This window comes from Girardinichthys multiradiatus, chromosome 12 (genome assembly GCF_021462225.1).
Source record: "Girardinichthys multiradiatus isolate DD_20200921_A chromosome 12, DD_fGirMul_XY1, whole genome shotgun sequence".
Taxonomy (NCBI): Eukaryota; Metazoa; Chordata; class Actinopteri; order Cyprinodontiformes; family Goodeidae; genus Girardinichthys; species Girardinichthys multiradiatus.
In genome coordinates this window covers 26,241,961-26,259,815 of record NC_061805.1, presented here as the reverse complement: position 1 = coordinate 26,259,815, position 17,855 = coordinate 26,241,961, and the positions used below count along the sequence as shown (strand labels likewise).

Genomic DNA, 17,855 nt, shown 5'->3' with positions numbered 1-17,855 from the left:
ACAGTGGTAAAGGAGCTCACTGTCCACAGTGAGAAGCAGTTCACTTTGAAAGACCCGTCCCCAACAGACTGTGGCTAAGCTGGGCTCTCCTAGAAGAAGTTAGGAAAAAGGTACAATGCACCAGGAAGTCTCTGAATCATGGACCAGACGTGGACCAGTTTTAAAAGGAATATTCCTCCATTATCGAGACGCATAATGGGTCAGAACAGTTCTAAAGAGTTGCCTCTTTAATAACAAGCCTAAAAGCATAATGTGCATTCATTAATTTTAGTCTTTAGTCCAACTTTTCTGTACTTTTTTTCACTTTCCTTGATCATGCTACTGAAATGTACTTTTTATGTATGTTTTATGCACTTTGAATTGTCTTGTTGCTGACATGTGCTACAGAAATAAACTTGTTTTGCCTTGTCTTGAAAGTCCCTGCAATGGAGCCCTTGTTCCTCTTTAATCTTCTCTATCCTATCCCACAGTTCCAGCAGCAGAACAACACAATCAACAACAGTGACTAAAGGCAGAATGAGTTTAAGCATTTTTGTAAAAACAAAGATGTTTAAAGTCAGTTAAAAGTAAAATCCATGCAGGCTAAAGCCAGATCGAATGCAATAATCATAGTGGAAAACTCCTAAACTGGATGACACACATACTAGGAAAAGATTTGGTGAGGGTGGGATTTCATCTCCTGTATACTATCTTAAGCGTATTTGACAAATACACCACATTTTCTTTGTCAAGTAAACAATACTTGCCAAACAGAAATAGTAGAAGGTTTCTATTTACAGATTCAATCCTCTGGTGTGTTCTTTTGAAATTGTAGGCTTTCTGGCTTTGCATTAAATAATGCCCATTTTTCCATTATAGCAAAGGATAGGTTAGGATATAAATGTTGTACATGCTATTTTATACAGTGGATCCCAAAAGTGCACACACCTCTTTTAAAATTCCCAGTTTCTGTGACGAAGAAATTAAGACCATGATAAATCTTTATAAATAAAAAACAAATACATTCGTTGTAGTGGAAATATAAAAAATTAAAAAGCTGTGCACACCTTTAAACTAATACTTTTTTGAAGGAGTCTTTCAGCATGCCAAATATTGGCTTTACAGCATTTGCCCACTCTATCTTGCAAAAGGTCTTCAAATTTCTAAGATTGTAAAGACATTTTACGTCCACCGCCCTCACCAGGTAACCCCACAGATCTGCGTGTCAGATTTAGTTCTTGATTCTTTGCTAGGCCATTCCTAAACAATTTATTCTTTTGTTGACGTTATTGTTTTGATGATTTGAATTGATGCTTGGACTCAGTAATGCTGAAGAATCTATTTAAAAACTGTTAATAATTTCATCTACTTTAACAAAAGGGTACTTCCGTCTAAAGAAAATGCTGCCCTAACCATGTTTTACATTGGTTATGGTGTTCTTTTGGAGAACACATACAACCATTATTACTGGTAATTCTTTGCTTCTTGTGCATCTTTTTGCATAACCAAATATACTGAGAAGTGCACTGAGCAATGAGCTTTCCTGGCTTTGCTCGCCACCTCCACCTGCAAGAAGAGCACAGTCTGGACTTAAATGCTTGCAATGTCAAAGCCTGAGCATTTTTTGAGCTTCATGTGAACCATGCTCCTCAACAGAAACTGCATTATTTGAAGTGAATATCTTGACACAAAAGGCAGCATGGGAAAAGATAAAACTGAGTCCATGGCTTTTATAAATGGTGTTTTGTGGAGGCCACATTAACATTTTCTTTCTGATGTAAACTAAAAGCAGTTTTCTGGGACTTTCCAAACATTTCTTTCATATATTAATATTTTTAAGGGGAGATGTGTGCCTGCACAGTTGCAGTTGAACCTGCAAACCCTCTGTTTTTGTTTCCTATCAAAATATTGCATCCCATAGACCCGATGGCAGGCTTTCACACTTTCTCTTCATAGCTTTTTACAGCATTTTCTCCTAATAGTTATTAATGGAAAAAAACAAACAAACACAGTCTTATGAAACTGTCTTTGGAGTGTCTTAAATGCTTAAAATCCTGACTCTACATCACAGTGAATAAATTAAACACACGGCTAACATACACAAAGCTTTTAGCTCTCAAAAGCAAACAGGTTCTATCTCTGCCGAAACAAGGCTGGCCCACATTTAGATGGAGCATCATGCATTCATTTAGGGGAATACTCATTCGTATTAATGTATAAATAAAAACCACAGTCAGAACAAATAACTCCTTGCTCTCCAAAGCCATAACTGTTTTGCAAAATGCAGATTCTGCCAGAGAATTAGGGTTGGAAAAAGCAGGTGGTAATTTTTAAGCAACAGTCGCTTTGGGTAAAATATGGTTCTGAGAACTAATCCTAGCTGATGTTTATTTGCAAATATTTTCTGTTCAAAAATGGTCTGACCAGTATTTATAGAAAACTCAAGATTAAAGACCTTATAATTGTTCCAACAGATTCCTTACAAACTGTGTTTAACAAATAGATATCAAACAAGTTCACCATGTAAAGATTAGTTGGTATTGCACAATGTGGGTGAGGGGCACTAAATCTCTGCCCCTATTGGCTGGAGGGGTGAGGCGAGGCACCAAGTGTCGGGAACAGTAAGTTGAGAGGTGGAGGAGAAAGTGACCCAAAGCTGGCACACCACAATGGAAAAAAGCTTTTTTTATTTATTAGGTGAAAATTAAAAGGATGTAATCGCTCACAAGAGTTTTTTTTATTGTGCCGTAATTATGAAATTATTACTTTGTAGTTTATTTGTATCGACTACATGTAAAATGTTTGCAATCTGATAAAAATGTAGCTTAAATCATTGCTTTTTGTCCTTAAATGACTAAGTTAAAGGGGACGATCATTGCATTGTCTTGCAATCTCTGCCATCACTTTTTTTTAAATCTGTGGTAAACAGTCGTTACATTCATTCTTTATGAAGGCAATGTGTACGTCAGTGGCTCAACCCTCTTCCATCTCCCCATCATCCAACCTTGAAGTTAGGAAAAGCAGATGTTTCCTTCTAAACGCCACTGCCCTCTCCTCCATGACTGCATTTATTTGTTTCTTAGTGTGTTATAAGAATGGCAAAGAAACTCAAGCACAAGCAGCACAAACACTTTCAGTCAACCCAGTGGGGATTAATATAACAGGTAAAAACATCTATCATCTTTTCAGCTGATCTCATAAATTGCCTGCATTTCTTAATCACAACAGTAAATTTTTCAAAATACAGATGACTACACACAGAATACACACTGTTGCATTTATACAAACATGAGGTTGATTATGCAGAAACACAGAGCAGGGGGGAGTCCTCAGCCCAAACTCCCACAGACACTCTCCTAAAAAGGCTTACACTTGGGCTGACTCCAGCACGTACACACCCCACCACCAGGCATTTCAACACTTCCTGGAGTTTGTCAGAGACATGCAAACTTTTGCCCAAGTGTTAGATTAGGAACATGAGAGGTAGCTGTCCGGCTGAGAGCTGAGCAAAGTGAGCGTGGCTTGAAACAACATGTTTTCTGCAAGTGTGGTGAGGAAAAACTGTAGAAGGAACGACAATTTTTCTGTCGGACAGTTTCTTTTAAAGTGCACAAGAACTTGCAGGCAGTTAAATACATTTTATAATCATTGCAATGATGAGAAAACAGGCAAACAAGAAATGGTTTTTATTCCAATGTGCACGTTCTGCACATGCAGACAAGATAACTGCAATAATATCCACACAGTATTCTGTTTCATCTCTGGGACATTTGAGTCAAACAATGAACACAACATGGAACAAGAAGGATTTTAATCACTATTAGACAAAAGTTTAGACTTGTACATATGGGTAATATCAGTTGTTCTCTACTTTTTCTTTACTATTTTTTTCAATTCTTAAAAAAGAAAGGATTCGTAGAAGATTTCTTAAAAACATGTTTTGAAGCTATTGAAGGTGAAGTTTGAAATAAATGCACAACATTATAGATTTGTAATAAATATTAGGATGCACCAAAGACAAACATATATTCAAATCTGACTTTGTTGTGGCTAATTTCAGATTTGTGACAGGGAAAGGACCATGCATCCTTGCTATAAAGCAGGAAATGGTCTAAAGTTCATGTTAAAATTTCACATTAAGAGTAGAGACAATTTCAAAATATATGCACAAAGGTTTCTGTATAGCTTTCAAATAGTAAGAGTGATTTTGATCTTGTTAGGAACACCGTTTTGTGAATATATAGTTAGACGTGACTGTATGATTTGTGTCCCTTTTGATTAGTTAACTATATAATAACCTGTTTCCTACAGGCAGCGTTCATTTCAGGCCTTAGTGGAGTGCCCCGCTGGGATTTATCCTGTTGAAACAACGTTAATGGGGATTACTTTAGCTTCAATTGCATGCTTTCACTCAGCACTCTGGTCAGTTCTTATTTTACAAAACAGGCAGTATTTTTGGAGAGAAGTAAAATCAAGAGTGTGGAAGAGAAGGACTTTTATGTCATCTTAACATGGGTAGTACTGCCTCTTCATACATAGATAACTCCTGAGGGGTTAGTCTAAAAAGGCCCTGGATTCTCAAACATGACTCTTTAGTGAGTGTGAGTTTGTGTGTGTGCTGTACCTGTCAAGGGCTGCACTGGTGGCCATACTCCTAGCAAAGCCTCTGGCGCCATGTTGTCTGAAGTAAGGGATGGTGGAGAGGTTTGCAGCTATGATAGCAATCGAGTCCGAAGGATTCACAAAGAAGCCGTTTTCGCCAAGGATCATGTACCGGTCCTGGTTCAGACACACCATGCATGGAATTAGGAGTCACATTTAGCCTCTTTTAAACAAACCCAATCAAAACTCAATGCACAAATAATGAAACACTAACAAACAGCTTTTGTTGCTCAGAAACTACCTCTGGACTATGAAGCTTGCTCCATCTGAAGTGTGTTTTAGGTATGACCTGGGCAAGCCATCTGACTGCCATAAATATTAACTCACCAATAACTGAAACTGAAAATATTCCCTCTATTTATTTATACCATTCACTCTTGGATAATGAGGCATGGACTACTATAAGCTAGAAATGAGCTACAACAACTGCACAATCCTCAACATTGGGAGCGTTAGGGGAGCTAACAGTTACGGTTCAATAAAACAGGGAAGCCTAATAAAGAAGCATTCCCCCAGTCAGATTAATAATGAGATAAATGGAGAAACAGATCCTTGAGGGACAAACAGAGCAGATGTGATAGAAATCTCATTATGATGTGATAAACTGAACATATTTTCCTATTATTATTGACACACCATTATTTGCCCTCATTGGTTTCCATGCTTTTATTAACAAGTAAAAAAAAAAAGAATCTTAATTAATATCCGTTTTACAAGTGAAGTGAGGGTGGAAGAGTTCATGTCTCTTTCTGACCCAAAATAATCAAGTGCCTTTAACATTAGCAAGTAAGTGCCGAAAAAATAATAAATGCCACATTATTTTTCATAAAAATAAAAACTGTGTTGTCTATTTACTTAGAAAACATAAATAATTGATCCCTGTGTGGCAAAGATAACAGTCCCTACCACACCGACACACACACACACACACACAGAAACAGAAACACACACATTCAGCAAAACACTATCTAACACTTTGCTTTACAAACCCAAGAAAATTTTTTATTATGTAGAAACAAAAAGATTATTGGTAAACAGGTAAGTTAAACTGCTATAGTATATTTTCAGTACATGCTCTTTATGCCTTGCTGCTTTGTTGAAAACCCAATAGAAACAAAACCTATGTGTGTCACATACATTGAGTGCAAAAAATCCAGAACACATTATAAATATGTATGGGAAGAAATAAAATGAAACGACGCAGTAGATGTATTCTGACCCAGAAACAATAATGTAATGTGTGCTAAGAATAAATATTACAAAGGTCAAAGAACAAATACTTTCAAAAAGTGGCGAGAGCCTTGCTGTAAGTAATGTTACTTACTAGTTTATATTCTCATATTTAGTGATTTTTCTTTAGCTAGAAGAACAACATTTAAAAATTATCTTGAGTCATAAAAAAAAATTTATTGGTCAAAAAATCTAGTATTGTGCAGAAAAGTAGAATATATGTCTTTCCTAAATGACTGCATAGTGGCACTGTTATTAGCACTACTGCCTTGCAGCAAGAAGGTCCTGGGTTCAAATCTCTTTCTGAATTGACATTGCATGTTCTTCCATGCATTATCTCTGAGTGCACTGCCATCCTACTATTGTCCAAAAACATGTTTGTTAATTGGTCACTCCAGACTGCTGATGATTGTTTGCCCTAGGTGTCTTTGAGCTGCCCTGTGTGATGGTCTAGAGACTTGTTCAGCGTGGACTAAGCCTCTCACCGAATGACCGGTGGGTTTTCCACCTGAAGGTAAATAATGGATACACAAAATCTCTGACCTACGACAAGTTCTTCCTATGCAATGCAGGTGAGATTGTTTTATCCACTCATCATAAGAATGAATGTTATCTCTTGTCTTATCCCAAATATAGAGTCTGTTATGCACATATACCCTAAATAACACTTATAACACTTACTAAGCTTATTGTAGCCACCAGCAAGCTTTTGGTATATTTCTGGCTGGATATTTGATCCTTATTTTTTATCAGAAATGATGAAGCTAGTTTCCAGTCACTGGGATCATGGTCTTTTTGGAAGACCTAACTGTGTCAAAGTGTCAACTGGCTAGCTGTGGAAGGACCTTAAATTCTGGAGGATGTCCTCCATATTAATTATTCCATCAACTTTGTGCCAAAAAGATATCATAGTATGATACTTCCACTACCATGCTTGATTGTTGTACAGTTTTCTTAGTTTTGAAGTTCACACATTAACTTATCCAACTACTCTTCTTGTCTTTGTGGCCAAATACCCTAATTTTTATTCCTCTGACCATAAAACTCTCCAGGAGCCATTTGATTGTCCATGTAGGCAGCTACAAATTTCAGTCGAGTTTGAAGGTGTCAATTTTGGAACAGGTGCTACTTGCTTGGTTGGCACCGTTTTATTCCTGCCTGTTGTTAAACTCACTTCACTTTGGACACTGCCACTTGTGTTCTAGCAGTTTGCAGTTTACGATAATCTTGTGCCTTTGTGGTTCCTGGAATGTTCCTGGCCATTCTGAGCAATATTCATTCCTCTGGGGTTGACACTGGGACACAACCCGGTGTTCCAACAGGACAGTGACCCCAAAGACACATTAAATCTGGCGGTGGTATGGGCTAATTAGGCTAACATTAACCTTCTGGAACACAATGGATAACTGATGAATTATGCTTAACGAACCAACTTAAATGAGACCCACCAATTCTGCCAATAGCAATTGTGAAATATCAGTATTTAATCAGGGCAAAGCATGTGGTTTTTGTGCAACTTGCTAAAGAACATTAATCCAATTATTAGTGGGCGTGTATGCACATATTTCAGCTTCCAAGAATAATTTTCACTCTTTACAGAATTACAGAAAATAAATACAATACAATAAATTCAAATACAATTTCTGTTTTTAAAAATTCTTGAAATTGTTTGGTGTATCATTATTTCACTGTGAATAAAAGAAGGGCTCAAACAACCATTAAGATCCTCTGTTAGTTGAGATTCATCCCAGTGATAAAATCATGTAATTTTCTCACCAGCACTGTGTATATCTGGATTCTTTGTGCAAAATAAGTTTATGCAAGTCACTGCAGGGACACAGGAATAAAAAAAAAATCCCTTCATTGAAGATTAGCACATAAAGGTCTTCAAAATCATTCATAACTGGCCTTTCAGAATATTTTGAAAGGGATGCAGAGTGTTGCCAGTTGTTTTGAACTGGTTGTGTTTATCATTTCTGTCTGATGCTGTATGAAGAACACTCACATTTAACAAGATAAATTATATTAATTGTAAAATTGTAAGAAGTTAACCTGATTAGTTCATGCATAGAAGTTCATAAAAGATACTGCAACTTTAGCTGTTTAAATGAAATTTCATCTTTTGAGTTCTACCCCTCAAAACCATCTCCAGTAAGTATACAATCAGGCCTGTACTTGATTTACAAAATTACAAGTTGTGGTGTTGATTTAGAGGCCTTACCCCATCTGCATCAAATGCAGCTCCAAAGCCAAACTCGCCCCCTTTCATGGCGTCCACCAGAGAGGTGGCGTAGGTCAGGTTGGGCTCCGGTGGTCGACCACCAAAGTCCTCCAGAGGGACGCAGTTGACGGCAGAGTTTACCGGAGCCCCCAACTCATCACACAGGATCCTTCTTACATAGGGGCCCATCACTATGTCAAGCAAAAATGTAAGTAGTGAAATTATCTTGATTGACAGAGTTTATTACAATAGATGCCTAACTCACCTCCATTCATTGCATCTATGTGTATCTTCAGCTGATCTGGTCCTGTGAGGAGACCTTTAATGGCAGAGAAGTCAAAGATGTTTCGCAGCAGTTGTAGGTAGACTTCGACTGAGTCTACAATCTCCACTGTAAAGACAGAGGAAACTATGCAGGAATGTCCATAGTGTGCAAAATTAATTCAGGTTTATCTAAAAAATGTAATAGAATCATTTACATCATGTTCCGATATATAATTGAACAATTCTGCTTTTCAGAAAGGTTTTTGCCCATCATGCATGAGTTTTGTACCTCTAAAAGGTTTGAACTTGTTCTCAAGGTCAAAGTCTTGTCTTCCCAGCCTAGAAAGATCAATGCGCAGATCAGGGCAGATGGCATACTCCTCAAGAGTCCGGCTGACCTGGGAGATCCTCTCCATCACCGTATCAGTAGATGGGCCTTTCAGGCAAAGAAGACATTCAGAAAGTTCATTCATTCATACATCTTCTATACTGCTTATTCCATAGTGGGTCGCGGGGAAGCTGGTGCATATCTCCAGCAGTCTACGAGTGAGAGGCGGGGTACACCCTGGACAGGTCGCCAATCCATCGCAGGGCAATTTCAGAAATTCAGAAAGTTAACACCCAAAATGCAACAATTTTAACTATTTCTGATTTTTTTTAAAAGGGTGATGAGATAACAACAATTCATGCACAGCCCTCACCTCCATTAGCCACATTGAACTTGATTCCAAAGTCTCCACCGGGGCCTCCGGGGTTGTGGCTCGCTGTGAGGATAATCCCACCAATAGCCTTGATCTTCCTGATGATGCAGGACACAGCGGGAGTGGAAAGAAGGCCATTGAGACCAATCACCAGACGACCAATCTGCATGGAACAAATGTTAGAGACAGAAAAATCTGAATTTTATAGTTATACAGTGCCTTGAAAAAGTATTCTTAAGCTCGATCAGACTTGATAGTGTCTGTGAACATTACATTTAAATTCTTGTCACTGATTCTAGATTGGTAGGTAAGTCTGGACTTTGAATTTGAAATGTAAATGGTCTGACCTGAACCCTTCCATTGCAGTTCTGGCTGTATGTTTAGGGTCGTTGTCCTGCTGAGAAGTACACCTATGCTCCGGTCTCAAGTAATTCGCAGCCTCTAACAATTTTATTTCCAGGATTTTTCCATCCATCTTCTCCTAAACTCTGACCAATATCCCTGTTCCTCATTAAGAGAAGCCACCACACATTATAATGTTTCCACCACTATGTATCATAGTAGGATGGTGTATCCACGGTGGTGGGGCAGTGTTTAGTTTTTAGCAAACATTTGGTTTTGCATGTAGGCCAGAAATTTTATTTTTGATCTCATCTGACCAGAGCACTTTGCCTCATGTTTGTGTCCTCTTCCTGGCTTGTAACAAACTATAACCAGCGTTTTTTCAACAAAGGCTTTCTTCTTGCTGCTGTTCCATAATTTTAAGAGTGTACAACCAACCTTTGTCCTGTCATCACCTGAGCTGTGGATCTCTTCAGCTCCTTCAGAGCTACCATGGATCTCTGAATTGCTTTTCTAGTTCATGCTGTGCTCGACCTGCCTGTCAGTTGCTGCTGATGCCTCGGCAGGTTTGCATTGCAGCATGCTCTTTCCATTTACAGGTGATAGATCAAACACAAATCTGTAAAATATTCCAACCCTGGCATATTGTTTTATAACCTAACCCCGCTTTAAACTTCTCCAAAACTTTACGCTGCTGATGATACAGTTTATTCACTGATCCTCTCCGACAAACCTCTAAGGTCTTCACAAAACTGCTGGATTCATAAATCGTTTTTTGCCTCCACTTCTCAACTATAGGGTATTTTGTGTTGGTCTATCATATAAATCCCAATTAAATACAGTAATTCTGTGGTTGCAACATGGCAAATGGCAAAAAAGTTTAACTTATGTATAAGAATTCTATTAGAAGGCACTCTATAATTTATATATTTATACAGTACTGTGCAAAAGTTTTAGGAAGGTGTGAAAAACTGCTGTAAAGAATGCTTTAAAAATGGAAGTATTAATCATTTATTTCCATCAATCAACAAAATGCAGTGAGTGAACAAAAGAGAAATCTAAATCAAATCAATATTTGGTGCGACCACCCTTTGCCTTCAAAACAGCATTAATTCTTCTAGCTACACTTGCACTCAGTTTTTGAAGGAACTCGGCTGGTAGGTTGTTCCAAATATCTTGGAGAACTAACCACAGATCTTCTGTGGATGGAGGCTTTCTCACATCCTTCTGTCTCTTCATGTAATCCCAGACACTCTCGATAATGTTGAGATCAGGGCACTGTTGGGGCCATACCATTACTTCCATTAAGTCTTGTTCTTCTTTACACTGAAGATAGTTCTTAATGACATTGGCTGTTTGGGTTCACTCACTTAGCATTTTTTAAATTGATAAAATTAAACAATCATCATTTATTTCTGACAGCATTCTTTGTTCACAGCATTTTTTCGCACCTGCCTAAAACTTTTGCACAGTATTGTATATATATCTATATATATAGATATATATATATAGATATTTTTATTTTATTTATAAATCTATATATATTCTGTCTGTTTTGACCAGAAAAGGTTGAAGAGAAACTGAACTCCCACAGTTGTATTAGTTTGCAGGAGACTAATTTACAGCCAGCTTTATAAAGCAAATGATCTCCCCCTCAAGTGTGTGCACAGATATCAGAGCTATGTTCCCTATTTATACTTTGTATGCTACTTATAAAGTGCTAATACCAGCATCCCACACTTCCCCTGCACATCAACCGCTCTAAATAAGAGTGTCTTCAACAGAAAGGAATTTATCCTCCTAAGATAAAAAATGCTGTTTGTTTTTATAAACGACAGTTTGGGGTAGTGACAATCTAAATTGGTGTAAACTCAGCTACCAGTGTAAAGTGTAAAGTGGTGGAAGGCCTGGGTTTGTGTGCTAAGCATTGATGCGTTACAATTGGATCTTTGCCACTCTGACAGAGGGATCCCCCAGTGTGTACAGTTCAGCTGTGGAGAAGTGATGGTGGGGCACAGTGGTGGTCTGGCCTAACGTAGGCAGGAAAAAGGAGCAGGATGGATGGAACTGCTGATAAGGTTGACATCAGGAGACATTTGGCTGGGGCCAGCAGAAAAATAAGAACCAAACTCGACAACAAATTATATTCCCTTTAGCTCTTTTTTCCATTTGGAAACGGTCCAAAGTAAAAGCAAAGTTCTCACAGCACAGCAGTTTTTAAAGGAGCATTAAGGGGGGGGGGGGTTCTCTGTGTTTTCTTTCTCTTCCTGCAGATTTCATCTATCAACAGCTAACATTTTTACACTGCAAGTTTCTTCTTCTTGTATAACTGCAGACATGAATTCGTAACTTCCAAGCCAAACGCAATCATTCTTTTTTTGATTTAAACGGTTATTAGATTATTGCTGCAAAGTAAAGTGCCTTTGAAAAAGTATTGATACCCCATGAAGTTTTTCACAAATTTTTACATTACAACCAAAATCTTCAATATATTTTATTTAGATATAATGTAACAGACCAACATAAGGTAGAGCATAATTCTGGAGAGGACAGGAAATTATGTACAGTCTTATTTTATTTTTTTCCACATAAACATCTTAAAAGAGAGACACACACAAATTTATAGGAGCACATGTTGGTGCAGCTACAGCTGCAGCTGACTTGCTAGTGTTTTAGGGTGTCTCAGCCAGCATTGCACATCTAGACACTCAGATTTCTGCCCTTCTTTACAAATTATCTCAAGATCAGTTAGTGAATGTGAACCATCGAGTCTTTGCAGCCTCTAACACACTTTCTTGTTGGATTTAGCTCCATCCATCCTCATGTTAACTAGCACCAGGTTTCCTGTTCCTGATGAGGAAAAGCACCAGGTTTCTACATGATGCTTTGCATGTACAGGTCCTTCTCAAAATATTAGCATATTGTGATAAAGTTAATTATTTTCCATAATGTCATGATGAAAATTTAACATTCATATATTTTAGATTCATTGCACACTAACTGAAATATTTCAGGTCTTTTATTGTCTTAATACGGATGATTTTGGCATACAGCTCATGAAAACCCAAAATTCCTATCTCACAAAATTAGCATATTTCATCCGACCAATAAAAGAAAAGTGTTTTTAATACAAAAAACATCAACCTTCAAATAATCATGTACAGTTATGCACTCAATACTTGGTCGGGAATCCTTTGGCAGAAATGACTGCTTCAATGCAGCGTGGCATGGAGGCAATCAGCCTGTGGCACTGCTGAGGTCTTATGGAGGCCCAGGATGCTTCGATAGCGGTCTTTAGCTCATCCAGAATGTTGGGTCTTGAGTCTCTCAACGTTCTCTTCACAATATCCCACAGATTTTCTATGGGGTTCAGGTCAGGAGAGTTGGCAGGCCAATTGAGCACAGTGATACCATGGTCAGTAAACCATTTACCAGTGGTTTTGGCACTGTGAGCAGGTGCCAGGTCGTGCTGAAAAATAAAATCTTCATCTCCATAAAGCTTTTCAGCAGATGGAAGCATGAAGTGCTCCAAAATCTCCTGATAGCTAGCTGCATTGACCCTGCCCTTGATAAAACACAGTGGACCAACACCAGCAGTTGACACGGCACCCCAGACCATCACTGACTGTGGGTACTTGACACTGGACTTCTGGCATTTTGGCATTTCCTTCTCCCCAGTCTTCCTCCAGACTCTGGCACCTTGATTTCCGAATGACATGCAGAATTTGCTTTCATCCGAAAAACGTACTTTGGACCACTGAGCAACAGTCCAGTGCTGCTTCTCTGTAGACCAGGTCAGGCGCTTCTGCCGCTGTTTCTGGTTCAAAAGTGGCTTGACCTGGGGAATGCGGCACCTGTAGCCCATTTCCTGCACACACCTGTGCACGGTGGCTCTGGATGTTTCTACTCCAGACTCAGTCCACTGCTTCCGCAGGTCCCCCAAGGTCTGGAATCGGCCCTTCTCCACAATCTTCCTCAGGGTCCGGTCACCTCTTCTCGTTGTGCAGCGTTTTCTGCCACACTTTTTCCTTCCCACAGACTTCCCACTGAGGTGCCTTGATACAGCACTCTGGGAACAGCCTATTCGTTCAGAAATGTCTTTCTGTGTCTTACCCTCTTGCTTGAGGGTGTCAATAGTGGCCTTCTGGACAGCAGTCAGGTCGGCAGTCTTACCCATGATTGAGGTTTTGAGTGATGAACCAGGCTGGGAGTTTTAAAGGCCTCAGGAATCTTTTGCAGGTGTTTAGAGTTAACTCGTTGATTCAGATGATTAGGTTCATAGCTCGTTTAGAGACCCTTTTAATGATATGCTAATTTTGTGAGATAGGAATTTTGGGTTTTCATGAGCTGTATGCCAAAATCATCCGTATTAAGACAATAAAAGACCTGAAATATTTCAGTTAGTGTGCAATGAATCTAAAATAGATGAATGTTAAATTTTCATCATGACATTATGGAAAATAATGAACTTTATCACAATATGCTAATATTTTGAGAAGGACCTGTAGGCCAATTTTACTTTAATCTGACCAGAGGACCTTCTTCCACATGTTTGCTGTCTCCTTTACACAGCTTGGGGCAAAATCTAATTAGGATTTCTTATGGCTCTATTATTACCACTCTTAAATAAAGGACAGATTTAGGGAATGTCCAGCAAATATTTGTTCAGTCAACTTATTGTCCCAATCCCACCTGAACTATTCCATCTCTGCAACTCCTCCAGAGTTACAATGGATCTGATGCTGTTTGCTCTCATTGGTTTTTTTTTAGAACAAACCTCTATGCCTTCACAGAATGCTGCATTTATACTAACAGTATATTACATACAGGGGGACTCTGTTTGACAATTAAGCTGACTTTTGAAGGCAATTGCTTGTACTGGATTTCTTTTTTTTTTTTTTTTGGTGGAGGTGAGGAATTATTTTCCTTCCGCTTTCTAACTATGCACTACTTTTTGCTGCTCTGGCACATAAATCCAGCTGAATTTTTTTATTTTAACGTGACAAAATATAAAAATATGTTCTTGTCACTTGTTGCTCAATTAAGCCAGGGTTTATTATAAATAGGGCAACCAAATGCCAATTAACCAACTGTGAGACAATGTGGGACATGTGCTAAAAGGTGGTTTATAAATTTATGTTTCCAGCCTAAAGATAAACACACTCAGCAGGCCATAAACATCACAACTTTTTTTAATCCACTTTATGTCTTCTGCTAAATTTGTAGGTTTCAAAGCATTTTGTGGGTTGTAGCTGTGTAGCTGTGAACGTTTCTTTAAAGTTTCCTGGCTTTATTCAGTTAATGGATATAAGCTAGAAAACTATTAATTCTGCACTGCTGTCTTTTAAATAAATAGAGTAATTCAGTATGTGGGACGTGATTTAAATTTTAGAATATGATATACAAGTGCTGCACACTTCAATAATGCATAATGCCCTCCTTACCCCGTTGGCAGCTGCCATCTGCACAATCACCTCAATGGCAGCGCGGCTGAAGTAGCGACCGTCGCTGCCCACCACCATGGTGCAGCCCTGTCGGTCCCGCAGGTCGATGGAGGACAGGAGGCTCTGGATGTAGTTCTGCAGATAGTTTTTCTTCCCCTCGAACACAGAAGTCTTCCTCCGCAGCCCGTTGGTACCGGGCCGCTGGTCCTCAAAGGGTGCAGTTTGGACCGTCACCACCGGGATGGGACTCGTCTCCATCCTCCTTTTTTGTGGTCGATCGGGACCCAGCGGCGGAGGAACAATCACAAATGTTAGAGGCTCTAGAGCTGGCAGCAGGGAGAAATCGACTACGGGGTGAAAATAAAAGGTGGAAAACAAAACTTGCGGAGTAAACGGCTTCTTACAGCTGGGGAGGAGACGGAAAAAGTTTATTTTCACCTTGGCAACTTAAGCCAAGAGAGCATCCCTCTATCCTGACTGAGCCCAACAGCAACCCTCCGCTCAGCTGTTAGACAGCTCCTTCTCTTCCTAATAAGAATGAACAACAGACGACAAGAGGGGAGGAAAAATCAGGGAGGGACTGAGCTTTCAGTGTTATAATCAGCTGAGCCTCAGGCCAAAAATAAACATCTGACTGAAGGGAGTAAAGGAATTGTACTGGGGCCGGAGTGCAACCGGACACTGCCTGTCTGTACTGTCCTCAGAGCCCGGTGTGAAAATACACTGATAAAACAAGCGGTTAGACTTTGAACAATAAAACAGTCGCACTTTTTTAAATGGGCGATAAGGCTCTCCACCCAGGGCAGAACTGCCTGAGCGTCATGGAGCAAGAAACTGAAAAGTTGTCCGTTGTTTACACAAAAAGGAGTCTTCTGTTGCTTATTTACATAATAATAAAAATATTAATGATTTAGGCTTTATTGATCTCACAACGGAGAAATTATCCTCTGCATTTAACGCATCCTTTAGGGAGCATTGGGTTACCATTGTGCGGCAATCGTGGAGATGAGAACATGCCCAGGCAATGAGAATGGGCACCAATAGGAAAATACTACAGTAGACCACAGGTGGCTAATGAAGTTGGTATGTAATTTTCGTGCTATATGGGTTTCTTTCTATATAAAGGGAATTGAGACTCATTTTAAACATGTATACTTGTCATATCTCATTTGGAATATTTAACACTCAACACAGACTAATGATAAAATTGAAATTTACTAACCCTTTTTTACATTTGTCAAAAGACAAAAATGGCATTTTTAAAGCTTTTTGGAATTAGCACCACATTACATCACAACAAATATAATCAAACCTGGACTTATTCTCCACTGATTCAATGCTTTAAAACATAGTTGTGGTTGTATGGAGCCATTTATACATTTATTGTTGTAATGGACTCCATTGGAGTGGGTCATTGGGTGGTGTTGGAATGTAAAGGAAGGGGCTTTCTCAGAGCAACATTCATCCAAGAACCACTTCTGTCTGTAACAATTTGCATGTTTCATTTTGCTAGATTTAAGCTTGTCAATATTTATTTGCAGAAATGATGTAATTTTACCAGCTAACAGATACAAATAAATTGCTTAAACATGCATTTCCTTTTTTACAACTATAGAGTTATAATAAAAAAATAAAAAAGTTCAGAATAGAAATCCATCAAAATGCAAGATTTCACATTATAAAGTTGAAAAAAGTATATATCTTAGCAATTGGACATTTGGGTTACTGATGTCAAATGGGCTGGGAATGACTGACAGATGGCAAGAATAATAGACCACCAGGATCCACACAAACAGGTCAGTTTCAAGGTGATTTGTTGATTTGAATAAACTCTATGCCTGACAAGCAGCTTTTGCCAGTTAAGGGATTATGGAAAAGCCTATTTTCACCTGGTCTGATGGACATTTTTCCCGAATAATGCAACTCAGAAGCAGGTTAATGCAAGACAGGGAGCTTCCAAGAAACAAGGCGTTCAACCGTACAATATGTTTGGCAGAATTTTACTCTGACAGTCCACAAGGCATGATGGATCTTACCGTGAATACAGAGGATATGAAGTGTTTTATTTTATATCTTTCTCTTCAATAAATATCTAATATGAAACAGTCGATGTCCGCATCCAAAAGAAGAGGAGTAATTATGGCCTATATATGAACAGCTTAACGTCCGTCTTCAAATCTATGCATGAATATTTTGCAAATAGCGCGACCCAGTGGAAGATTAGAGGATGTGGACCTTTTTTCTGTTGACAAAAAGATGCTTCAGATTGGCTAAATTAGTTCACGAAAAAAAAAAGCAAAAAAAAAAAAAAAAAGCGAAATGCTCATTTCTAAATGTGCATTTCGCTGTCTTACTCGCAACATGAAGTAAAAGGAAAAATGGATGAGAGTTATTACTTTAGGCTGCTGAAGAATAAACGAGGAAATCTAAAACCTGAAGTTTGGTGCAGCTAGGTTTAATACATGTTTTTGTTTTTTAATACATGTTTTTGTTCCCAAGGTTTGGTTCCTCCTTTAGCATGACAGCCTGGCAACACCTACTTTGATTCTCTATTATTATTATTATTATTATTATTATTATTTTGATTGAAAGTTTAATTTGGCAGAAATGACTTTTGCTAAATTAGGTTCAGTCTTGGTATCACTCACATCTGCGTTTGGAAAGACTTTACAATAAAAAAAATTAAAGCTGTAGTTTTAACCTCTTTAGTTCTTGCTGTTTTTTAGTGTGTATCTGTGTGTTTTCCATTTGACCATTTGCTACTGAACTTCCCCGACTGTGGGACAAATAAACAAATATTCTATTCTATTCTATTCTAAAGTAGTCCATGCACCAAATCTATTTCTAACATTTCTTACCTTTTTTCTTTTCATATTAACCAAGTTAAGACCAACTCAGAAAAATACACATTTTATGAATCTAATAAGGAATTTTAATCATAAATGCATGGTTACACGCTCTTTGTATTCCTAATACCATAAGATTATGAAAAATCATCACACAAGCAAAACA

The 17,855-nt window shown here is 38.4% G+C and overlaps 1 protein-coding gene across 2 annotated transcripts in view; it reads right to left on the bottom strand.

Annotated features, from left to right (window-relative positions):
- pgm5 (phosphoglucomutase 5) overlaps positions 1–15,405 on the bottom strand; it is a 37,256-nt gene extending 21,851 nt beyond the window's left edge. The window contains exons 1-7 of one of the 2 annotated variants that reach the window (XM_047382519.1): positions 15,248–15,405; positions 14,844–15,105; positions 9,058–9,220; positions 8,646–8,792; positions 8,358–8,483; positions 8,093–8,283; positions 4,604–4,758 (exon numbers count right to left, since the gene is read on the bottom strand). In XM_047382519.1, coding sequence (XP_047238475.1) covers positions 4,604–4,758; positions 8,093–8,283; positions 8,358–8,483; positions 8,646–8,792; positions 9,058–9,220; positions 14,844–15,101 — 1,040 coding nt within the window. In that variant the 5' untranslated portion in view covers positions 15,102–15,105; positions 15,248–15,405. Of the gene's footprint in view, positions 1–4,603; positions 4,759–8,092; positions 8,284–8,357; positions 8,484–8,645; positions 8,793–9,057; positions 9,221–14,843 lie in introns of both variants that reach the window. The other variant, XM_047382518.1, reaches the window with a different exon arrangement.
- Positions 15,406–17,855: the final 2,450 nt, after the last annotated feature.